The sequence below is a fragment of the Perca fluviatilis genome, chromosome 7 (assembly GCF_010015445.1).
Source record: "Perca fluviatilis chromosome 7, GENO_Pfluv_1.0, whole genome shotgun sequence".
Taxonomy (NCBI): Eukaryota; Metazoa; Chordata; class Actinopteri; order Perciformes; family Percidae; genus Perca; species Perca fluviatilis.
The window spans coordinates 13,907,237-13,933,668 of record NC_053118.1 but is presented as its reverse complement, the minus strand read 5'-3'; the positions used below and the strand labels follow the sequence as shown (position 1 = coordinate 13,933,668).

At 38.3% G+C, this 26,432-nt stretch overlaps 1 protein-coding gene across 1 annotated transcript in view; it reads right to left on the bottom strand.

Annotated features, from left to right (window-relative positions):
• LOC120561928 (CUB and sushi domain-containing protein 3-like) overlaps positions 1 to 26,432 on the bottom strand; it is a 292,084-nt gene that overhangs the window by 112,468 nt on the left and 153,184 nt on the right. Inside the window, exons 31-34 of the mRNA XM_039805270.1 lie at positions 23,289 to 23,405; positions 3,016 to 3,129; positions 2,276 to 2,371; positions 1,680 to 1,883 (exon numbers count right to left, since the gene is read on the bottom strand). Of these exons, the coding sequence (XP_039661204.1) occupies positions 1,680 to 1,883; positions 2,276 to 2,371; positions 3,016 to 3,129; positions 23,289 to 23,405 (531 nt within the window). The remainder of the gene's footprint in view (positions 1 to 1,679; positions 1,884 to 2,275; positions 2,372 to 3,015; positions 3,130 to 23,288; positions 23,406 to 26,432) is intronic.

Genomic DNA, 26,432 nt, shown 5'->3' with positions numbered 1-26,432 from the left:
ATGAACCCTGGCTTGAAATCTTCCGCACTCAACGGCTGGAATTATTTGCTGGCTGGCACAAGGCCTGACTTCAATAGATTTCTCCCTACTTCATCTGCAGTTCTTTATCTTCCCAAGGTAGACATGTGGGTGTCTTTGCAAGACCGAGTGCATGTCCATCTACAAGTTGGGTAACAGTAAGTGCAGACAAGGCATGTAAATCTGTTTATGTTTATGAATGTGGGATATGTGTGTAGGTCGATGCATATTTAAGCATGTATAATTATGTGTCCATGGTTCTGTATAGCCAAAGAACGGCGGCTTCAAACCTGGTCGGAACCCAGCTAGGTATATTAAGAAGATTAGTAACGTGTACATGTGAAGGCTTCATCCGTAATAAATAAATATTTGCTTAAAATAGACAATAAACTGCTATAAAGGCATTATGCCATGCCACAACCCTATATACCCCTATATTCTACATCCATTATGGTGACAGAAATTGCTGAGATTGTTCATAACTCACTCACAGATATGGCAAAATGGATAGACAGATTCTAAGTGATTGGGATACTTAAACCCACAATAACTGACCTTTTCTGGATATTTGGGGTCAGCGGAGACAAATTGTGAACACAATAGTAACACATCTTTAAGGTTGATATGGCAAACATGTTCGCAATAATTTGCTTATGCACACATCCAGCAGTTACAGAGCAACATTAGCATTTATTTGAAGTAGTGTTTCTGGCCACCTGACAAATTTAACTATCTTTACTCTCTTTTAGCTCTGTTTTTGGTCTCTACCAACTAATGAGGGAAATATATGTCTCTTTAGCTATTAAATGCTCCTCAATGTTCACAAGCTACTGCTGAGTGGAGTAACGGGGGTTATTTCCACAGACTTCAGCCCTGTCCGACCACGGTATTAATTAACACTAAGCTACTGTTAGCTATTTTATTGAGTTTCTATTTAGCTCCACAAAGCTAGGCTTTATTAGGCTTTGAATTTTAGGCTATCATTAGATTGTCAGCATAAAGTGGTAACTCACTGTATGAATGCATAATATATAGCATTAAGATGCATGCATCATGATGGTAAACCTTTATTGTATTATAATTTCTTTCACATCCATAAATCATTTTGGTGTTCCTAATGTTTCATCAACCTCTATTAACATATGGAATGGTAATATATTAGAAACACCTTCTACTGCAAATCTGTTGTATTGAATTGCATTAGATAAACTGTGAATTGAGTGTATGTAGTGCATTAGAGATGTGTACTATGTAGAAAAAAGTACAAAAGTGTGGGCTGTTTGACATTAACTTTACGTCTTTTTTTCCCCCATTCGTCTGGCAAGGCACAGAAACTGAAATCCCTTGTCTGAGAAGAAAATGTATGTGTCACTTTGTTGTTCTGTTTGTCCTTGCCTCTTTCTTCCTGTCTGAAATATCAAGACCAGAGATAGGCGGATGCTTTGCATTGGGTGACAGACATTAGGATAAGTAATGACTAGAAAAAGCAGACACCAACCGTTGTGCACCTGCTCCATCTTTTTGGATATGTGTGCGTGTGTGTGTGTGTGTGTGTGTGTGTGTCTGTGTGTGTGTGTGTGCGTGCGCATGCGCGCATGCATGTCTGCGTCTGTAAGTGCATGCAGGGGGTGAGGCGAGGGTTAGAGGATGAGTGTGCTTACCAACACATGTGGGCACAGTGCCGTTCCACTGGGCCAGGGCATTGGGCACGGCCTCACACCTGATGGCGTTGGAGCCGTGCAGCGTGTAGCCTGGATTGCATTCAAACAGTACCACCATACCGATGCCAAAGTCGTTCCCTATCCTCTTTCCAAACCGGGGCTCAGGGACCGAGCTACACTGAGAGGCGCTTGTCCGGGGGACAGCTAGGAATAAGAGGGGAGGAAGCGAGCATGAGAGGAAGAAAATCAAAGACAAAGAGTGGTGGGTGGGCGTGATAGAGAGAAAGACAGGGAGAAGGAAAGATGGCAAAACAAAGGAGTCAGAGAGGAATGGTGAAGCCCTTGTGAATCTCCTTGAACATCATTAGTCACTCTCGTCTGCTGTGCCAGGATAGGCTTTTCGACTCCACATCATCCTTGTCTGCTTTGCTCAGCCATGCCCATCCACAGCCAATGGCACTCTACTGAACAGCCCTTTATGTGATGAGTGCAAGGCTAAAGTATCTTTTTTTCAAAAGCTAGCAAACACACTCAATGCACCAAAAAAAGTTTGCACATCAAAATTCTGCAAACGTAACAGAAAAAAGCAGCCTTACCTTGGTAGACAAAGTGAAATCCTTTGGCTGTTTCTGTTCCATTTGTGGTAAACTTGAGCGTTATCTTGTTTCCTGAACTCAAAGGGAGTGTCTCGCCTAAATTACAAAATCAAAGGAGACATTATAAACTCTTTCAGAGGATGCTGTTTAGACATGTCCACAGATAACTAACTAATAATTGACATATTATGAACATAAGCTCTGCATGACCTTAATTGTAAATTAATCTGGGCAAATGAGGAAGAATATTGATTCAGTTTTGTGTAACATGTCAATGTGATTTAAATGTACAGTTTAATCTGATCTACATTATATCTCCAGTGTTATAGCTAGAAATGGCAGATCCAATTACTTTGAATGTTTTTACATTACTTCACAGTCTAATCAAGTAGAGTGTGACAACAATTTACAACAGCTGGTTTGCTTTTGTTATTTTAATTGGGATCTCATGAGTTTATTCAATTGTAATCATAATGTATTATGTATCATGGTGTTTCATTATATCACAAATCTACAAAGGGAAAAAAACTCTTTATCCTTGGCAGTATTTAGCTAGAATTTCCAGATTTTTTATTTGTCTGGGAAAAATAGTTATTTGATTTAAATTGAACTGAGAGACGGATGTGTTGTCTTGCCTGTAGTGCAAAATGCTGTGCTTCTCGGAACCATTCATATCTAAGAGCTAGAAGCATAAATAACATAAGACACTACCTTTAAGGGTTCCAGTGTTATGTTTTTACCTGAGTGTGATCCATATATGGAGGAGAGAAGGGCTGAATCTGTGGACGATCCGTCATAGATCTCGACCACATCACTGGCTAAAGTCTGGAATACCACAAACTGACCAAACAGCACTGCAAAGAAGTGTGTGGTGTTGTGAGAGGGGGTGGGGGTACAGATATTACAGGTACATCAAACATGATGGTGGCATACAAAACTTTTATTTCAACATTCAGACCATTCACTGTGGCTTGTATTGTCCCTGTAAAGCAGTTAATAGGTAAGATGGTGAGAATGGAAATAATTAACTTTCAAGAGTCTGGCTGCTGCTTTGACAAAGCGGAAACCTTGAACCAGTTACACAGAGGTTAATGTTGTTTTGACAGGAATACCCCAATTTGCTTGAGGAGTTATGTATCCAATCTAATATGCATGTGTCTCTCCCCAGACGGGCACCATGGACACATTTTTACCTAACCAATTACAATAGTCATAAGATTTAAAACTTTAAATAAAAAATTATTATCAGAATGTATTTATTGAAATGCATTTAAGATAATTTTGTTATAAATGCAAAATGCACATTGGCACACAGTACAGTATTTTTTATATTTTTTTTTTTTACAATTTTTGGCTGAATACAGGTACAAATGCAATGGTACCTAACGGAACCTGACTATGTCCATCCAAGACGGAGCATCTCCAGAAGAGAAATTATATTACATTATAGTTCTCAATTGTGTTCAGTGCAGTTGTTCTAATGTTTTTAAGGCACATTTACCAGAAGCATGATACATGTGTTTTATTTCATTTAGATAAATTAGACATTTCAGATAAATCCTAAATAAACAAAACAGAAAATCAGCCATGTAACATGGCTTTCATGTGACGCTGTGACTCTGCTGATTGTTTGTGCGTCAGTGAGAGATTCTGAGATACAGAGAAAGCGAGGATAAGGTGAACTTCATTTATTTGTTGCTGGCACCTTGTCAAGAATTGTGATATGCCAGTAACAGTAGTTAATGTCAATGTGTCTTGCGTTTTGGTAATGAAGAAAGATTGAAACAATTCTACAAATGTTCATGACATTCATGTTCTGATTGACAACTTGTTTTGATTTTTTTTGTGTTGGTGAAACCAGTACTTTGTTAAAGGTGCAATATGTAACACTGACAGCTAGCATTTAAAATAGTTACTGCAGTCCAAATTCAAAATACTGGAGAGAGTCGTCTACCTCGCCCCCTCCTCCCCAGACTTGAAGTTCAAGGAGGTTGCCAGGTTGAGAACGCAACATCCAACAATGTTGCTAGACGCTAGTCTCACATAGCCAGACATTACTCCACAGCGCAGCGCAGTAGCTAACGTTAGATGCTGGCTGTGTTGACAGTCATTAAAGCCCGTACTCACGTGGAGCTCTGTACCCGACTGACAACCACCCCTATCTCTGCTTAAAATTACAGGAACAACCGCTAAAAAAAAAAAATCATAACCTCGCCATCCTCTCTACCTGACTGACAGCCACACTTTCTTGGCTTAAAATTACAGCAACAGCCGCTAAAAACACCACTACCTTGCTGTCCTCTCTACCCGACTGACAGACAAACTTTCTCATCTTAAAATTACGGAAACAACCGCTAAAATAGCGCAAACTCATGGTCCTCTCTACCCGATTTACAGCCACCTTTTCTTGGCTTAAAATTACTCACCGTTTGTCGGCTACGGCCGCTGAACTGGCTACACATTGTTAACAGACATGGCCCGCTTGCCTGGTCCTCTGCTAACCTTACCAGTTATCGCGTGTTAGCATGGCGGCATTAGCCAGGAACAGTCTGGATCACTTTACTTGCTGTGTCAATTGTTTTTGCGAGTAACCAACTCAAGTACTCTATATAATTCAATGTGAGTACACAAATGTTGAAATGACTGAAAATGGCCCTCCCTAGTAGCCGTGATAAATTAACCTGAAGCTTAATGCTTACCTGTTCAGGAGTAAATTAGCCAACTCTGTGTCCTTTGGGGCTCTAAGCTGTCTCCATCTTTCAAAAACATCTCCAATATTTACCCGAGTTTGTTATGTCTCTGGTCATGCAACTGTTAGAAATATGACAAGGTTTTTTTTTTTAGGTTGGGTAGAATCTATATCCACTGATCCCAGCTGCTTCCATGGCTGTACTACAGCTGTAACGTGCTAGGTTTGCATTTTTTATATGTATATATCTGGCAACACGGCCCGGCTGTCAAAATGGGCGATTTATACCAACAAACAGGCCAAAACACAAACAGACATTCCGTCACAGAACGGAAATTTCAAAAGAAGTAAATACTGGCATTAGCATTGTTGTCAGAACAGATACTGTGTTTTCCCTCGCTTGGTGGAAGACTTAGGTGCACGTATTTTGGGAGTGGGGAGTGGGGGGGGGTTTACGCATTCTTCCAAAGTAACATTTGCATGATGCAGTTTAATGTGCTGTAGCTGAGCAGCTAATTAGCTATCTAGCCTGCAAACTGATGTTAGCAGTGCACGATTTCTCTGTGAATGTTCGTGTGGTGGCTCATTCAACAAGCTATGGTACAGTTCTAAACCTAATCTCAACCTGTGACTGCCTGCCTATTATAGAACTTCTGGTAACACTTTCCTTAAAGGGATGTGCATAAGTCTGACATGACACCAGCCATGAACATCAAGAGTCCTTATAAATCTTTATAACTTAATGCAAAGTTAGCATTGTTTGAGATGTTTGTATTATGGCAACTTCACATTAACAAACAACAATGTATGTCATTCATAAAGACTTCTTCATGTTCATGACAGGTGTCATGTCAGTCTTATGCATACTCCTTCAAATAAAGTGTTACCGAACTGCTTAATGCAAAGATGGTCTAAAATGAAGCAATTTGATTGTAAGGAAACAAGTTCTCAAATTTCTCCCTTTTCATTTTTGATTTCTTTCTCAAAGGAGAAGGCAGGAGAAGTCATGTACACAACAGATATGTATGGTTACTACAAAAGGCACCCAGCTGATCGTGCTTTGTGAACTGCATGGAGAGGGCATCTGGACAATGTCTTTGTAGAGTCTGACCTTTAATTTAATTTAATTCCTTTACTTAATGACATGTCACGTGAGAACAATATTGTTTATTACAAAATTATAATTAAATCTTATCCTGAGTAAAAAAGCAGTGAGGTAAACTACTGAGAACTTATGATAATGAACACAAAATTACCAAAATAATGTCCTGTATAACTATTTCTAATTAAGAATTCCAGATTATATCAATGTGTACATGCCCTTGAAAATAATCAGATCTTCCTCCAACAATAGACATGGTTGACAGGATCACTACTTCTGTGATACCATGTGTGTTTGTGTCTGTGCAGTCGTGCATGCCAGTGTGCATAAAAGTAGTGAATGTGTGTGCATTACCAATGGTAAAATTATAGCCTCAACCTCGCCCTCTGGTGCACAGGCATCCTGTGAAAGCTACACATTATTCACTCACATCCCTTTTATCCTGCTCTCCCTCTTCTGATGGGCGTTTACCGCATTACCACAATAAGTTTATTTTTTGTGCGTACCATGGGTCTGAGCTCATTAGCTTCTACCGTGTTTTTCCCAAACACCAGCTTAAATCTGTCAACCATCAGGCAACAACAGCCACAGTGTTGGTGGTTAATTGAGGCGATGCACAAGACAGGCTCTTACTAAGGTTTAGGCAAACCTCCATCAGGCCAACAACACTGTGCCATTCCTGTCATATGGGAAAGCACTCACACCGTGACCACATCACAGGCACTGAGTTGCTTATGTTCGGCTACGGGTCAGGTATCACAACCATGATGGAATTGGATTTATAATGTATGACAATAAATCATAAACTACTGTTATTTAACCTTTCCAAGAAAATGAATTCCCAACTGTCTCACTCAGTTTAATGATACAGTGTGTGGGATGGTTTGAAAGAATATTAATATGAAATACCATCCTGTTTTTGAAAAGTGGGTTTAATCTGTGAGAAACACCATTCCTAAATAGCAAGATCTCATCTTAAATACTAAAGTATGTGTGGCTTCATCAAGCATTAACCTTGAAGAATAATTCTGTTTAGATAGATTTTTTTTTTAAATAGTAAAGTGGTTTAAATCAGCAGATTTTTTCACATTTTTGGATATTAGCTATTCTAACTAATAAGATTATATAAGTTGCAGTCCACACAACTGAGTTAAATGTGTCATGAAAATAAATAAGTTTTAAACTAGTGAAAGTAGCTGCTCTAACTGGTAAACGGTAATGCAGGGTAACTATAAATTGGGTCATGTTGTGATGAGCAGACTTCAAATGGCTGAAACTGCTAAATGAAAAGCAAGGCTGTTATGGCCAGTAATAGCTCTCGTCAATTGTTAGCAACATTCACATGCCTCAAGGCAAAATATACACAAGGCCCACCGGGGAAAAGGTGTAAAAAACACTGGTAACAGAGGCAATTGCTAAAGGTAAAAAATGGCAGCATATGTTTGTCCTTCTGGCTATGAATTATGGAGAAGCTTTCTGTCGTCTTTACTTTGTAGCTGGTCGGATCTCCTCTGGCTTGTAGCCTCAGAGTACAGCACCGTAAAACCATTATATCTGCCACATAACAAAGACGGACATGGAAAGAGAGAGAATGGGAGGCAGAGTAAGAAACAAAAGTGAGAGAGTAAAAACGCCCCCCAACAGCTACTTTAGGCAATGCGCTGAAATGGTGATTTGGACTGACTGACCAAATGACAGTGCTGAAGACATGGAGCGAGAAAATGTGGGGTTATGTGTAACAGTTTGTTTTTAAACTAAGGGTGCCTTACTTCTTACTATGCGTGACATAAAAAAGATTGAACAACACAACAGCCAAGAAGAAATGACAACCAAAAAAACAAAAATGCACGCAGGTATACACACAAAATAAGGTGTGCTCACACAGAGCAGCACAGGCTGACTCTGTTTCTTTATCTGTTGAGTGAGAATGCCTATGGCTGAACCAGGGTCTGTATAAGAGATGATTTCCCCCTTAGGGACAGCTCACTGCTAGGGTATTAGCATACCAACACTGTGCTATGTTGAAAAGGCTGCTCTCCCCTACTTAGTGAACTCACACAGACACACACACAAACACGAGCACATGCATACACACTCTCACAGGTACAGTGTCGCTCATTTCTGCCTCTAATCCAAAGCCAGCCATGCATGTCTACAATCTGCTCCTTTGCTGTAATCACGTCCAGATATTAAGTCAATAAATCATTGTAAACTTGTTACCTAATTTATGCAGGACTTTGATGAATCTTTTGTCCTCTGTGCCCAGCCATGGCAGTGCAACTTAATGCGCTTGAATGATGGACAACATTTTCATGCCTGGATTTTCACCTTGAATTATACCAAAGCAGGTAAGTCGCTTTAATCGGATACCTCTTTGGGTATTAGATCATGAGTTTAGTGCATTCCTATATCTAATACCGCTATGCCTGCTTGGCTCAAATGATGAGAAAGTATAATTACAGGTTGATCCTACTCTAATGTGATGGTAATCTAATTCTCCTTCTGTTTAAAAGCAGTCATTTTGAAAAATGTGACAGGAAGCTGTGATGGTTTCTACTATCCTTGGCGGTTTTTGACAGATAATGGATTTAGGGGACTTTAAATTATTAATATGATTAAAACCATCAAGTCAAAACAGTGTAAATCATTTACAGAAAACAAAAGGAGTTTTAAGAAGAGCAGTCGCATACACAAAATTGACTTTATAAGATTTACCTAGCTAGAGTTCTCAAAAGAATTCTAGAGTTCTAGAATTCTTTGAGGCATGGAGTCAACAAAGTGATGGTTCCCACTTCTTGTTTAATTCTGACCCAATACATAGTTCCTGCTGACATTTACTAGTGCATTCACACTGTGAAAATCCCTTTGCCACCACATCTCAAAGGTGCTCTATTCTGCTGAGATCTGGGGAAAGTGCACGGAAGTAAAGTAAATTAAGATCACTGTTATGTTCCTGGAACCATTTTGGGATGATGAGTTCTTTGTAACAAAGCTTGTTACAAATATCTATTTGAAAAGGTGTAGACTGTGGTGATGAATGGATGCACCTGGTCAGTAACAATGTCTTAGTACATTATGTTATGGGGTCTGAATGGTGCTCATGGTGTACCTTCATGGTAGTAAGGGGAGGAATGAGTGCTACGAAAACATCTCAACACAATTACACGTGTAATAATAATGTATTGTATTAAGCTGGCAAGATGAGTCACAGAATTTGGTCCAATTTCTTTGCCTCAATTATTATCCCTGTCTTTTAATGAAAATAATGAAAATTAAAAAAAGAAGGGTTACACTTTACTTGAAGGTATCTACATAAGAGTGACATGACACTGTCATGAACGTGTCATAAACATTATAAACAAGTCATAAACGTTCATGACATAACGCTTCTTTTAGTAAGTGTCATTTGGTTTTTGTCATGACAAGTTATGGTTAGGTTTGGGTTCATGTGTCATGACTGTGTTCATGACAGTGTCATGTCACTCTTATGTAAATACCTTCAAGTAAAGTGTTAGCAAAAGAAGTTTACATTCCGTGCGTTTCTAATAACTTCCAAAGTTCTAACTAACCAGGGATGCACCCTATGTGAAATTCTGGGCCAAAATCGTTGTTTAAAATAACAATTTGGCCAATGTTTTGTCCTGTTTTTGTTATTTATTCTCCCTTATGTGCCAGGGAAAGAAAGCTTCATTATAAAAAAAAAAAAAATAACTGAACTGTTGTAAAGTAATTCTGCATTTAATTACACTATCTTTGAATGGAAAAAAATTATTTTGTGAAACAAATTAAATGTAAAGGCAAAAGTGATTAGAAACATAAATAGGGCTACCTTTTACCTCGTTTTTTTCATACAGAATATAATGTTCTTGCCGCTGATCTTTCTCCAAGGCAGTAATACTCCCACAAGGCCGACATTTTCTTTTATTTATAAACAAACCAGACGTGCGCACATTACCCGTTGCCCTCTTACGTCATGCCAGAGTCGTGTCCAGCCAGTGGCTTCTTCTCTGAAGCAGCAGCTGCAGCCTATTCTACTTTTTGGATAATGACCATTTAGCCAGTGCAAAATTGATGCGACACAACAGATAAACATTGGCTACTGCCATCGTTGAATGTCATCTTATTTGCAGACAGTCAACAAGGCTAATATCCAACACATCCTCATAGCTAAACAACAGACTAGGTCCTTTGCCAATGACATATTTATACAAAATATTTAACGTTCCATTTAACGGTCGCAGTTTTAAACCGTGGTTAACATTGTGGAACTTAAATGCTTTAGTTTATGCAACAACACTGCTTGGATAGGTTTAGGTAAAGATCATGGTTTGGGTTACAATTAGTAAGTTTGAAGTGAACGCCTACCAACAAACTAGTGAGGACCAATTGGCCAATACCGATGTTCAGCCAATAAATTAGTGCATCCCTAATGCTAACCAATTACATATGACATGTTTATACAGAATCATAATGAGTACTAGAAAAACATCTTGCAATGGTATTACACCAGCCGCACATCAAACTGGGCCAAGCCTGCAAGGATAGCTGCTTGTTGTTACAGGGTTACAGAGATTGACCCTGACACTAATGTCTAACTGTAATGTCTAACTAATGTCTGTAATGTTTAACTGTAATGTCTGTAATGTCTAACTGTAATGTCTAACTGTAATGCCTGTAATGTCAAACTGTAATGTCTGTAATGTCTAACTGTACTGTCCATGTGTAATGTCTAACTGGAATGTCTGTAACGTCTAACTGTAATTTCTGTAACGTCTAACTGTAATGTCTGTAATGTCTAACTGTAATGTCTATGTGTAATGTCTATGTGTAATGTCTAACTGTAATGTCTAACTGTAATGCCTGTAATGTCTAACTGTACTGTCTGTAATGTCTAACTGTAATGCCTGTAATGTCAAACTGTAATGTCTGTAATGTCTAACTGTAATTTCTGTAACGTCTAACTGTAATGTCTGTAATGTCTAACTGTAATGTCTATGTGTAATGTCTATGTGTAATGTCTAACTGTACTGTCTGTAATGTCTAACTGTAATGTCTGTAATGTCTAACTTTAATGTCTGTAATGTCTAACTGTAATGTCTGTAATGTCTAACTTTAACGTCTGTAATGTCTAACTGTAATGTCTATGTGTAATGTCTAACTGTAATGTCTAACTGCACTGTCTGTAATGCCCATCTGTAAAGTCTATGTGTAATGTACTAACTGTAATGTCTGTAATGTCTAACTGTAATGTCTATGTGTAATGTCTAACGTTAATGTCTGTTATGTCTACCTGTAATGTCTAACTGTAATATCTGTAATGTCTAACTGTAATGTCTGTAATGTCTAACTAATGTCTGTAATATGTAACTGTAATGTCTAATATCTAACTGTAATGTCTATGTGTAATATCTAACTGTAATGACTGTAATGTCTAACTGTAATGTCTGTAATGTGTAACTTTAACGTCTGTAATATCTAACTGTAATGACTGTAATGTCTAACTGTAATGTCTGTAATGTCTAACTTTAACGTCTGTAATGTCTAACTGTAATGTCTATGTGTAATTTCTAACTGCACTGTCTGTAATGCCCATCTGTAAAGTCTATGTGTAATGTACTAACTGTAATGTCTGTAATGTCTAACTGTAATGTCTAACTGTAATGTCTGTAATGTCTAACTTTAACGTCTGTAATGTCTAACTGTAATGTCTATGTGTAATGTCTAACTGCACTGTCTGTAATGCCCATCTGTAATGTCTGTTATGTCTACCTGTAATGTCTAACTGTAATGTCTGTTATGTCTACCTGTAATGTCTAACTGTAATGTCTGTAATGTCTAACTGTAATGTCTGTTATGTCTACCTGTAATGTCTAACTGTAATGTCTGTAATGTCTAACTGTAATGTCTGTAATGTCTAACTAATGTCTGTAATATGTAACTGTAATGTCTGTAATGTCTAACTGTAATGTATATGTGTAATGTCTAACTGTAATGACTGTAATGTCTAACTGTAATGTCTGTAATATGTAACTGTAATGTCTGTAATGTCTAACTGTAATGTCTAATGTCTAACTGTAATGTCTGTGTAATGTCTGTAATGTCTAACTGTAATGTCTAACTTTAATTTCTATGTTGGACTGAAGTGTATATTGTTGACTGCACAACACAGGGTAACGGTTGCCAGATTTGTGTCAACATTTAACTGACATCCGTTAAACATGTGGTTAAGGTTAGGACAATCAAAGAGAAAATCAAAATTATAAGGGCTCTCCTATAAAATGAAAACAAGAGCAGAAGAGGCAGGAGAATAGACAACATATCGGATTGGTTTAATGCTATTGCCTCTCCACTATAAACTATGGCTGCACTTTTCAGTTTTGATCTGGCTTCTTTATCATCCCAGCTTTTGGAATGGAGTCTATTCCCTGTCAAAAACAAGGGCATGTGCTGCAGATAGGATCATTACAATATAGCAGGGAAGAGAAATGCCATAATCTTAGAATGGCTCTTTCAGTCTCCATCTCTCCCCCCTCTGCTATTTGACCCACTGGATCACTTTTGTGTTTTATGTAGTTGATGGATTATCAGAAAACTCATGTAAAATATTTCCACAATGCAAGGTTTAGATCCTCCTGTGTGTATTATCTTGCGTATACATACACTGGTTGCAAGAGAGCAATACTGTTTAGTTTTATCTCTTTAAAGATGTGTTACTGATGTTCATTATGTTTAAATGCCTACCAGCATTTATTAATTTATGTCTCTTTAAGCAGCAACATAGATGTTTTGAGACCCATTAGTCCTTTTTTGTCACATGCATGAGTATGTTGCCTTTGACCTGAACAAACCAATTTTCTCCTGGATTGCCTTTGGGTTATACTGATGAGTAGCATTACTTCTAGTCACAGGTATGGAAGCACATATATTATTACTGTTCTCACAACAAGACCGATCCATAGGGTTTTATCATGCAGTCAGTGGTAAAATTATTCTATGTAGCACATAGAATAAAAACAAGTGGATGACCAAAGATATATAAAATCTCACATCCATTTATTACCATTACAATGACAATAAAGAGAAGTCTAAGTCTCTCTAACTCTAAGTCTAAAAATGAGACCGCAGCAAAAGTAATGGATAGATAAATTATATTCCTCAGTCTATAGCTTTAAAAACAAGTCTGCAAAACATAGGCCTACAGTATATTTGCCTCAGATGTTAATATTAATAATTAACTAACTACTCAGCAGGCAGACAACTCACCAATGCCAGATGACTGCCAGCTTGTTACACACGACACGTCAGCAGATACTGGTATTAAATAACTACTTTTCTCCACATTCAGACATGAAATTATATGTCAATATTTGAAGTTAATTATTGAAAGTTTAATCCCACTGACACATTAGGCAAAAATAGAAAAAGAGCCTATGGCCAGATTACATGTACATCACTGTAATCCATCCGAAACTACACTATAAGAGTGTATATGATCCACAAGCAATACAAAACAAGGCAAGGAATCACACTGTCCTGTGAAAATGCGATTAAATATTTAAGGTAAAATTAAACAGTTACGCACATTAGTGGCATTACATTTACAATTGTATTCCTTTTTATTTAGGTATGGCTTAAACCCAACAAAACCTTGCCAGTACATTCATTCTCGATGGTGATAAAGCACTTTTGGTGGAGTATTTATCGAAAGTATAAAGGAGTATGAGATAAAAGGCTCTGGTTCTCAGGTATTATGTGGAAGCTAATCAGTGAACCTTGACTGCCTCTGAAGGGCCTCTCCCTCTGCCTCAAAGGTCTTCAACAGTCAAGCTTAAGTCAGCCTTCCAACTTCAATTATCCAAAAAAGTGCTTTCATCACAGTTTTGTGCTTCTTTATCAATTTGCCATCAAGATGTGACGGCGATACCTGCATCATCTGTATAGCCATCTTATTCAGCATCTAACCCTCTCTCTCTCTCTCTCTCTCTCTCTCTTCCTACTTTCTGTGTTATGTTTATTTTCCACATTCAGCTATACCTCACCTGCCCACTAGGCGACCTTGGTAAGTATCCAGCTCATGACACCTCCCATCATCAGCGTATTACTCTTTTGATCAGCTACCTGCCTGCACATTTGTTCCTCATTCACTCATCAAAGTACCCATCTACCTACTTTTCTTGTTATCATCTTATGTTGATAATGCATCCTGGGACACTTAATGGAACAGACCATCGTTAATGTTAGCAGCTCCACCTGTTTTTTGTTTTTTTTATTGTATTGCTGTGATGAGGCTAAATGTCTTCTTTGAAAAGAGTCTATGGGGTTTAAAGGTACTGTAGGTAGGATTGGGAAGATCCGGAACTTCTCAGTCCCTCCCCCCTTTCTGCTAAAGCCCAAAACGGTCTCCTAAGCCCCTCCCCCCACAAGGGAGAATGAACGTGTGTGCATGAGCAGTGATTGACATGCAGTTAGACACAGAGGTGGAAAGTAACAAATTACATTTACTCACGTTACTGTTAGAGTAGTTTTGTTGTTTTATTTTGTATTTTTCAAGTAGTTTTTAAAATCGGTATTTTAAAATGTACTTGATTACAGTTTGAGTGAAGGACTGTATTTCGCTACATTACAAATCCCATCAGTTACTGAGTAAAAAACAAATAAATAAATAAATAAAATCGCACCCGGAATGACACCAGCATTCTTTATTTCGCGCGAACTTATGCAGCTTCTTCTTCTCTGGTTGCAAGTAGCAAATTAAAAAGAAGTAGAAGAAGAACTGCAATGTGTCGCACCGTCGGACCCATGGATGTAAGAGAATGGTCAGACCTGGATGTGTCGGCGAGCGGCGAACTGAGTGGGAGACATTAGCATGGACGTAAATGAGCCGTTATCCCTCAAAAATGACTTGACTGATGCAGAGTGTGCACCGATATATGAAGCTTTGCTAGTTATGCTGCAAAAGCAACAATGCATCCAGGTATGCAGCAGTCAAGACCAGCTTTGAGACAAACTACAAAATCAACAAAACAGTAAGCCATTTTTTGAAGGGCAGTTTATTAAAGAGTGTTTAGTGGACTCTGCTGCACTAATATGCCCAGAGAAAAAAAGAGACGTTTGAGAATGTGTCGCCTGACATAAAATTAATATTGAGCAGAATTAAGTTTAGCCTATTGGTCCGGCCCTCCACAACAGTCACTGTTTCTCATGTGGCCCCTTGGGAAAATGAATTGCCCACTCCTGCCAGGACAAGGTATGTAGGAGACTGGCTAAATTAATTCACATACTACATCTAATTAGCTCATATGGGCTACTTAGGTGTGTCGAAGCTAGCTAGTCTGGGCTGTAAACATTAGGGTCTGTTTATATTAATATAATTAACAGTCTATGGGTTTAACCCATTTATGGAGTTAAAACACATGATTTGGCCTTGATTTGCATTATAAGTGTTGTTTGTTTGTGAAGAAAAGAAGGATGGCCCTCAGAACTAACAATCTATGGTACTTTTACTTTCAATTGATTGAAAACATTTTATGGGATGGGCCGAACTAAAATTGCACATTATACCTTTCTAAGGGTCTTAAATAACATGTGACATGTTATGTTGTTATTACATGTGTATACATTTGTATCGATGTTTATACATTTGTATAGATTTTTCTTTAATTAAAAACAAAATAGTTTGGGATTTTTGACCCCTTGTCCTATTTTCACTACATGGGAGAGATTTTGTTCTGTGAGCTTCCAAATGACAACAGTTCCAAATCTTCCTCCATTCGCTGTCCATGTTAAACATCCTTGAAATTTCCACGCAAAGGCACAGCGAACCACTTATTTGAATCGCTGATATACCCAAATTTTTTAATTTTTCCACATAAATTTTATATCAAAACGTTCCCCAAGGACTTGCAGCATCTGAGCCTCTTTCACAGGTCGCTCTCAGTGTCCCTCAATGGCAGCAGTCTGAGTCATGGCCACGATTAGTAAGCATGATGCAGCATTTTCGCCAGACAGTCAAATTGCAACTACAGACAGTAATATGTTGTTCGCTTGCCACTGTTGTGCCACTGTTGTAACACCTACAACTTTCATACAATACTTTTAAATATATATTAATTCAAACAATTATTAATTTTTATGTATTTATTACAACTTTACCTTCTTCTTACACATTTAACCATCAATCTAGTTTAGCTTTCACATTACATCACTTTTTAAAAAAAACTAATTATTCCACATTTTTTTTACATTAATGCTGTTATTCAACTTATCAATGAAATTCATACCAGTTAAAACAATTCCTACTTTCCCAACTATTCTCACTACTTCAACTACTTGATAGATACTAGATTTAATCCAGTTTAGCTTTAGCAATTTAGCTATTCAGCATTCGTGTGAATGCCGAATAGCTAAATTGCTATTAAATTGCTATTCTTCTTCTGTACACTGCTTATGTGTTAATTGTTTTTATCAGCTATAACCACAATATGTTTGCAATTGGAGAGTTACATTTCACAAAAACATTTTTAGTCAGTCAAGCTACATGGCCATGATGGCAGCAGATTAAATAAGTGGGAAACCAAAGTTCCTACTGGTACAGAACCACTCAGGTAACTATCATTGGGTCATGCTGTGAAAAGCAATTGCTCAGGGCACAGCTAATGTTACTGGAATGGAATGCAAGCCCATTTTTGAAAGCCAAAGCCACTGCATTAGCTACATGTGCCCTAAGGCAAAAATATACACAACGACCACATAAGGTGTTAAAGACACTCACAGCACAGGCAGGAACAAAAGGTAAGGAAAATGGCAGCATATGTTGGTCCTTCTGGCTATGAATTATGGAAGAGCTACTTGGGGTCTTCGCTTTGTGGCAGAACAGGCCTTCTAAGATTCTGGGCTGTGACAGCATACACAAGCCTCAATTACTGAAACCAGAGGGATTGTATGACATCACAGACACATATATTTTTAATGACCCATTATCACAGTGAAATTGCATTAGCCCTTTTGGCAGGGATTATGCGGCTGCACCTTGGCACAAGCTGCATCCAGTACATTAGGCTTCTATCTTGGGTGGAAACTACCTGCTGTGGATTGAAAGCTGTAAATAGTGGTCACCTCAAGGGAGAAGAGAGAGGAGGAAGAGGACAAGCAGTGTTTCCCACACATAGGCTAATTTGTGGCAGTGCGCCATACAATCAACACCGGCCGCCACATATTGCGTTTCGTTATTATTTCCCTGCTCTCCTCCGTCTCTGTCGCACATGTGTCTCTCACACACACACACCCACACACACACACAACCACACACACCCACACACACACACACACACACACACACACACACACACACACACAAAACACACACCCAACACACAACACAAACAACACCCCCTCCCCGTGCACACAGCCTCTGTCTCCATCAAAACAAGAGAAGACGGCTGGCGAAATTCACAAGTTCACGAAAGGTTGGTATCTCGTTAACACCTTTACACAATTACACATTAAAAAGTCCTATAAAAAAATATTTTATATTCTGAATACAATGTTGTCAGTGTGTTAATGGAGTCCTGACCCGACTCTTACCAAACAAGCTATTGTGCCTGCTTTAGAAAGTTAACTAGTCGCAAGTTTGCAGTAAAATGCAGTTGGGTTGTCGAGGTCAAAACACAATATGTAGCAGCTGTGAATCAAATAAACTTATTATAAATAATGTTATGTCTTTTTTTTACTCTTACACTGAATGAGTATTGAAAAGTATTTTCCGCAACTGAAAAAGGCACGTGTAGAGGATGAGGACCAGCCTGAACCGGAGGTATCAGTCTGAAACAGAGCTGAACAGTCCGACCAGTGTAATTAGTTATGTAATTAATTTGTTTACAATATTTCCAGGCTTCAACCAGTTCTGCTCAAGCAGAAAGACAGGGTCACTGGGAGAGAAAGAAAGATTTGTTAGGCATTGAAGAAAGAGTAGGAGAGGAGGACAGCATCCAACAGCATGTCCTCCTCAGTTTTTGATACTTGATTGTTTTTACAAAACGCCTCAAATTGCTTTGTAATCTGTGGGAAACACTGGGACAAAGATATGTAACCAGCTACTTTTACTTCCAGTTTTAGCTGCCCTTTTTTTGCTTTTTTATTTGCTTGGGTCTATCATCTCTTTTACTTGCCGAGTTTTGAAATAGTGTACAGTACTCTTTAGTGGCGTATCCGACAACTAGCACAAGCCATTGCACTCGCACAATGGGTACACAGAATCCCATCAACTTGAAAACCACAGGTTGTCAAATCCAGTCAATCAAGTGAGTGCTCGGCACACTCAAATTACACATCGACAGACGTGTGTATCTGTTGAGCCCCATATCAAAAACACACATCCTACATCAAGGTGGGGCCAGAGCAGAGTTCACAGTTCATACGAGGTTAAGCACACTGAGGTAGAAGTAGTGTATATACTGTAAGCTGATGCAGACAGACAAGGTAATGTTTTTTGTCTGGGATGTAGCAAGTCATGTACCAGGGTGGCCCCAGGCATAACTTCTTACTCTCCAGCGAACATCACTGATGAGTCAACAATCAGCCCCCGGGGGTCAACGTTTCTATGATCGCTCTCAGCAGCACTCTGTTTCTTTCTCCCTCTTCTCATTCCCTGTCTCGCTCATTATAACTTTCTCACTTATTATCACTCTCCATCTAACTTCTTCTCTCTGAGCCTTTCACATTCAACCAAGATCTATGTGCCTCTTTATGTACTCCCTTTACCTCTTGCAGTCTCCCCGGTCTCTCTCCACACTCATTCTCTGTCCATCTTGTTACAGCCCAGATTTATTACTGCAATCTGTCAGTGCTCCCGTCTCGCCTCCCGACACATTCTGTGGCAACCAATATGCATATGTTGTTGTTAGTATTATATAGACACATACACTGGAGCTATAAAAAGCCTCGGGCAGATAAACAGAGGTGACTGAATGTTGTGTCTATAAAATCAAATTCACCAATGACTCATTGACTCATGAGCATCCTTCCAGTTAGAGACTACCATAGGATGAAATTCAACTTTTGCAAAGTTAACCACAATTAAAAAATATGGTGTTATAATGGTTATTCGATCTGCTCCATAACCTTGTTAAAGTTAGTTTCTAGAGTTAGAAGTGTATATCGTGGTACACGTGGTAGTGTTGCAAGAAGAGCCTTAGGATTTAGCTTCTATTTTCACCTTCAGTCATGAAAATGGCTTCTGACAATCATCTCAATTTTAATGAGATTTTAGATCCACAGTTGATTTTCAAAGGTTATCCACAAAGTTGACGATAGTTGGAGTGAATGTAGCTATATCTCATTCGGGATATATGACGCACGATCCAATTCAAAACAAAAAAGCACATACTACCTTGGAAAAATATACATATACAAGAAATACCATGGAGGGTCCTGCTAATTGGATGAATTTGTCTCACCTCTGAAGCCATCAAACATTCAGAAAAGAGGCTGCACCGAACAAACAAATCCTGAGGCGAAATACAAACTATACAAACTTAGGCTGCAAAAAAAAAAAAAAAATCAATGTACCAATTTACCTTTACCGGTTTGGCATTGTTGTCAAAGTGTATCCACATATTTATTTTTTCCATTTGTACAAGTGCACACAATGGAGTGTTATCTTGTCAAAATATCTCAACTGTCAATCTCCCTGTTTTTATGTAAAAAAAAAAAAAAAAAAAAATGCCATGCACCCATTGAACATGTTACATGTTCATGTAGCCAACATGCTAGCCAACGGACTTGTTGTAAACAAGAGTGAATTCCCGTGGGACAGTGTATGTCTGTATGTTTACAAGCAGTGCCCAAGGCAAAGGTTGAGTCCCATGAATAATTCATCTCTTTTAAAAAAGAAGCAGAATTATTTGAAATATGACTACAACCATAATTTCTGACAGAATAATTAAACATTAAAGGGCAAAACAGATGCACATTGTACCTTAACGACATCTAGATTACACTGTGGCGTATTATGATATTGTGGATGGATGTTTATTACTTGCATACATTATGTTAGTATATCAGGTGCAAAATGTGCCATGCCAAAATGTGGTCCAAAGGAACAGGGTTTGTATAATCCATCAGACAGTCAGAAACCATGACAGCTTGGATAGAATACAGTACATCTATACAAACCATACTATGACACCACTGAATAAAAGATCAAACACATGTATAAATAAACATACAAAACTTGTTCAGCTGTCACACTCCTTGGCACTGACAACCTGTCAGAGAATCTTAACACACAGCGTAAACCTGTGTTCTTAGAAAAACTCCATCACAATAGAAAAAAACAAAAAGGAATGTAGCTAACGATGTCATTAGTATTAGTCATATGTATGCATGCAAAAATCTTGTAGTTAAAAAAAAGTCTGCAGTAATAAAGGACTTGCAGAGCTTGACAGTAACAGCTTCCCCAGACAACAAGATCTGAACCACTATCAAACACTGGATTCCATCTGGTTGCCCCTGTTGGCAATCAGTTTTTACTGTTATTTAAAAAAAATAAAAAATAAATAAATAAAGAATGCTGACTTCATTGCCTTGGTGTAAAAGGAAAAGAATAGTGCTGCTGTCACATTTATGTACTCTTGTAGACACTATACTGTCACTACATTTCTTTTATCACAACCTGTGATACAGTTATATTATCTGTGAGATAACTGGCAAGATTTGGGAAGATGGCAACATTGCACATTGTAATACGAAATCAAGTTATCCTTGAAAGACTTGTCAACAGTGTTTATTATTTACTGAAATATGAAGAACACTTTCCAGCCCTGCCTTGTTTGCCGCATATCCACATCTAATATAGTTGTGATATACCTGCTGAAGTACAGATCTGAATGGGCTAACAGGAGGTAATTTCCCTACTGCATTTAACTCATTATACTTGACGCTACTTTGTAAATATGCTATTTAAAATAAAAACATGTCTATCACTGTTATTTCTATTTTTCATTGTTGGCGACATTAAGCCATTTGTTTTTAGTGAAATCAATCTTATGACGATCAACAATTCAAACAGCTTTCATTCTGGCAGCCAATAGCTGATGGCTGGTTGCCACCCTGGCAACCATAACTCAAACGTGATGTCAGGCGCTGTGCTGGCACTGACATCAATTATTCTAATAATAATCATTAAGAACACATGATACATTTTTTCAAATGTACTACTTCCAACTCTTAACCTGTTAAGTGCCCTACAGTGTGCTTGCAACATATTTCAAATATTAAGAAACATTTTACAATACATATATTTATACCAAGGACTGCCCTTGTAGCTACACCTTGACAGCAAAAGACATCACATCCACATAATAACCCAACACCCCTCCCAACTCAGGTGTAAAACCCTCAGGTCATTGAGCCAGAGTCATGAGATGATATTTCCCACTGACCATTTACTGCCAGTTCAACATGGTTGATGTACTGTAATGTCTCTAAGGCTTATGGTACGCTATCGGTTATATAAGGGACAGACTAGGACACACGTTTGATGCGTTACCCTAGGTGCTTACAAATTTCAATTACCTGTATACTAGACACTGAAATGTGATTCCTGCTATCACACTGCCTATAGGCTACACTCCACTGCCAAGCAGCTACAGAGAAAACAGAATTTATCTCCATACTGTTTTATCTGGAGGTTAAAAACTCTAAAATGCTGGACTCTACATACATTACTTGTCCTTATTTTTGAATGTAATTTAACTCAATGATTAAGTAAAATAACTCATCTCATCTCAATGAAAATAAATAATTCTAGGTTGGTACTGTCAAGCACCTACATGTATGCTATTGCAGCAAAACCTGTAAAGAGTTGGAGATAGGATGTTGGTGCAGCGGCATGTGCATCTGTTCTGGCTTTAGTTTTTATATCAAAGCGGGGCGCATGCTTTAGATAATTTAGGATTTCATGTTACATCATAGCTAGAGTTGTTGTCCCAACATTGTAAATTTGATCTACCCAAGCTGTGAATTCCAGTTGCTTTGTGTTAGACTACTACCCAGAATATATTTCCCTCAAACCATGCCACAGCGGCCTTGTTCACAATCAGTGGGACTTTTCAATGGCCTCTGTGCCTACACTCCCTGGAATAAAATCGCCAGCCCAGGTGGGAATTTTGTTTGCCGACTTGCACACTCCATTAAGCTTTTGCAGGCTGTTTAAGCAAAGGCTGCATTTTCTATGCAGTATATTATAAATAAAAAAAAGAACTGTGGGACTCCATGAGCAGTGGGAGATGGCAACAGAGGATGTGAACTGTCAGGCTGGATCATCACACAGGGGACTAATCTGTGTTTCATAAGCACAGGGCTTTACAGAATAAAAACCTCTGCCTACGATTTCTGCAGCTCTTTATGACTAACATGGAATACTGAGCAGAAGCACATCAAGGTCTTCCGGAGATCTTTGCTGATTTATGTATATACAAAGACGCTTGTATAAACCAGTGAATTTGGTTGCTCCATCTACTGCCTACAGCCCTTCACTGCTTGTCCTTCCTCTCCATCCTACGGGTACAGAGCATCTTTTCTGTCAACACAATCAATTTGTGTTTGCCCTGATCTTATTCTACTTCATACATAAGAGTGGGAAACAGCCAGCAGCTGCACCCTAATGGTATATTGGTATGGAATGCTAACATGTACAGCATGTATTGATTAAATGTGATTTCATTAGACATGCACCACTGTGAGGAATAGCAGTGGCCTTCACTGCCCTTTGTCTATTCATAGTGTAACCATTGGCTTGATTCATTGTCAATTCAGTTGTCACATATGAAGCAATTATACAGGGATTGAATATTAATCAAGCAGCAGACAAGCATTTATCAATGGTGTGTCAATGGCCTGTAACCATCAAACGTACTTATCCAAACTAACAAAACACTGAAACACATGAAAAAAAAATTAAGCGCAACAGGGAAATTAATTATGCAAGTCTGAACATTTTGTTTGGTAGTACTCTTATCCATCACCAGCTCTGAGAATAAGCCTCTCCATTTTTTCTTCATAGCCTGTGCTCTATTATCATCATTAACAGATAATTATCTTAGCCTCCTCCCCTCACTTCATCTTTGAAGTAAAAATATTTCTGGAAGCAATTGAAAAGACTATATGTAAAGAAAATTTAAAAGAAATCAGCAACTCTATAACATATTGCTTGACATGCTTACCAAAGTCCCCAGGGACGAAGATGTCATAGACACAGCTCTGGCCTCTGGTGTAATTATGAGGGTAGTTTGGGGACAGCACAGTTCCCTCTGAACCTGTGAAGTGCCCGCCACAGGGAGCTGTGGGGACAGGAAGGCAGGCAACAGAAAAACACAGTTAGCAAATGTGAAACAACCAGCTTACAATACCTGAGGAAATTGGGCAAATAAAATACAATCAGCAAATCCATGTTAACTGGCACAAGTGCACAGGTAAGCAGTTCATATCACAAAATGAGATGAAAAGTCACCTTTGAACATTCAGCTGCTGACAACTTTTGGCCAGCATAACAAAATAATTTGACACTCAACACTTTGAGGACATTTTCAAAAAGGAAAGTGAGCTATAAAAAGGACAGAATGAAGTAAGAGGTGCGTTTATAGGGTTAAAACCTAAAAAAGAAACCAGTGAGGAAAAGTACTTTTTGCCTTCAAAACACGTAAAAACACTATCGATCAACAAAACACACCATCACAAAAGTTCCACATGCCTTGACTTCATTCAGCCTATTTTGCCCAGCAGTATGTTTTGAGAAACTTGGACGTAACTTTTCAGCTGAAACAGGTTTTCAGTCAGCAGTGTAAATAACAAGTCAAGTTGTTTTAAAGTTCCTGGATAAGTATTTACAATCTTAATTGATTGAAACATTAGAAAAGACTATCCATTCATGTTAGGGTTATGCTACTAAGCCACAGAAAGGTATGATGACTCCATCCACAAGGGGGGAAGCAACACCTGTCTTTGAAAACTATTAGCTCCAAACCAAAATCTTACCCTTATATACTTTTACTTGCACCATCACCATAGTGTAGGCTGATATTCAAGTGGCGACCAGGTTCATCAATATAAGCTGTGGTCTGTTCTGCACCTGCGTCACAGCTCAGAGTACTATCTTAAGCCGTTAATGATGTACCTAATTTGCCAAGAGGCCCTCTAACGCAGTTGCCTCAGACCTCACGGACCAAGCCATCAGGTGGGGGAGCCTCGACTGTAAACAAACACACACTCATTTGTCAGAGAAAAGCTGTCACCAGCTGCTCTGAACCCCCTGTGGCCCACACAACGCACATGTCAATGCGGTTTCATCGAGCAGCAAGATGAACAAACGTGAACAGAGGCGCTAATGTAGAAAGACTGATCAGCAATTTATCCGCATTTGGTTGTTGGGAGTAGCAAGAGGCATGTAATCAAACATATGTGATGACTGCAAGTGGGACTCTGATTCAAGTTGATTTGTCAGACAGAATGGGAGCCATGGTGTGGTGCTGGGTGAGAATGCTGCTGGTGGGAATGAGGGCACACTGTACTGTCAATCCACAGCAGGTGAGAGCAGCACTACGGAAAGGAAGGGATTCTCAAGATATGCTTTAATGGTTCCATTCTGACAGGTGAGTGTAGTGCTAAGAAAAAGTGGGCATACTGTAAACCTCCAAAAATATTTTGTGTTCTGCAAAAAGACTGATGGGTAGGAATAACCTAAATCCCCAGAATAAAAAGGTAAGTTATTATCTATACATATGATGATATTGAGAATCAGGTCGCCATTCAAGCTGTCCATGTATTAGGTTTCATTTACAAAGAGCTCACAATTATCTTTAAAATCCAATCTAACAAAATGTTTTAAACATGGCTACAGTATGCAGCCTTTTTTTTTTTAAACGTGAGATTAAACACAGAAAAGGCAGCTGCAAATACAGAGGTTCCAATGTTTTAATATTTTAACTGTTTTGAAGGATATTGACCAATCATCTTTATTTAGACCGACATGGGTGCTAAAGGAACCTAATCTAATCTGTTAAATGTATTGGTTGAGATGCTACAATGTGGACAGTCAGCAGATTCAGTGGAAATGTAAAATATGACAGACAAATTGTAACCGATTAGGGTTACAATTAGAGCTGAACCACTGCTGATCTCTTCAATTATGGTTATTAACGAACTGTGACCAAGATATCTATTGAGTACTCTATACATATTTTTGACATATCCGTAGTACAATTTCTTGTCACTTATCAGTTGGTATATATACCTATAAAGTTATATCTGAGTTAAGATAATATCAACCAATAATCATATCCCGCAAACATATTTGCCTGACTCTCAAGTAATCCATAGTCTAAAATGTACATCTTGGATTTAATTCATTTTACATGAAATTGTTAAGCAGATATACATTTTAGCATGTCTATGTATTAAAGTGTGGGTTTTGCTGTCCACAATTCAACAACAACTAATGCAATAAGAATCAGTCTTATTGGCAATTACTGACTTTTTAAAGTAAACTGCAGGTTTTGCTTCTTTGGGAAAAGACTATCAACTTCAGTTAATTGCTAAATAATGTTAAGGGACAGGAGCTGGCCATATGTTGGGGCAGCTGAACCCATTAGATTTAGCCTTTAGACTGTTAAGTCATCAGTTCAAATTTGGTCTCAAAGTGAAAATACTAAATGGAGAGATGCTGATGGACCCTTTAGTAAAGCATATAACTTCAGGGCTGTTCAGTGAAGTTGCACAGGTGCCAACTGTAAAAGTAATGAATAGCTCCCTGGTGTGAGAGTGGGTGCCACTGTTTCCCACTGCTGCAAATGAGAGCGGAATTCTAATTCAACCTTGGCAGATCAGATACTTTGAGGAGTATTAAAAATGGTGTAATGCTACTCGAGGGAGGAGCGCTGGGTAGTTATCTTGAAAATTCTCACATCTTTTCTCACTTCTTTCCTTGATACTGGGATCACTGAGATACTGAAAAGCTCTAGAAAATGCCTTACACTGTAGATTTGGCTGTGAATAATAAACAATCCATATTTGGTATTTTTTTTGCAACACAGTGAAATTGTAAAACCATAAACTTCCCCCAACAGATATAAAATGGGAATATTTTTCAACAACACTTTAAGAGGTTGCTTGAATTACTGTTAGTTTTAAACAAACTAATTCTACAGACCAGGTAGACTCTTTACACCAATCAAACTTTACTTTTATATTTCTTTCTATTTTCTATTTTAATAAAAGATAATAAAATACTTTGTGGTAAAGACATTTCTTTCTCTTTACCACAAAAGTTTCCTCACTTCCGTGAAGTCAGTGCCCTGTATACCATGCATGTA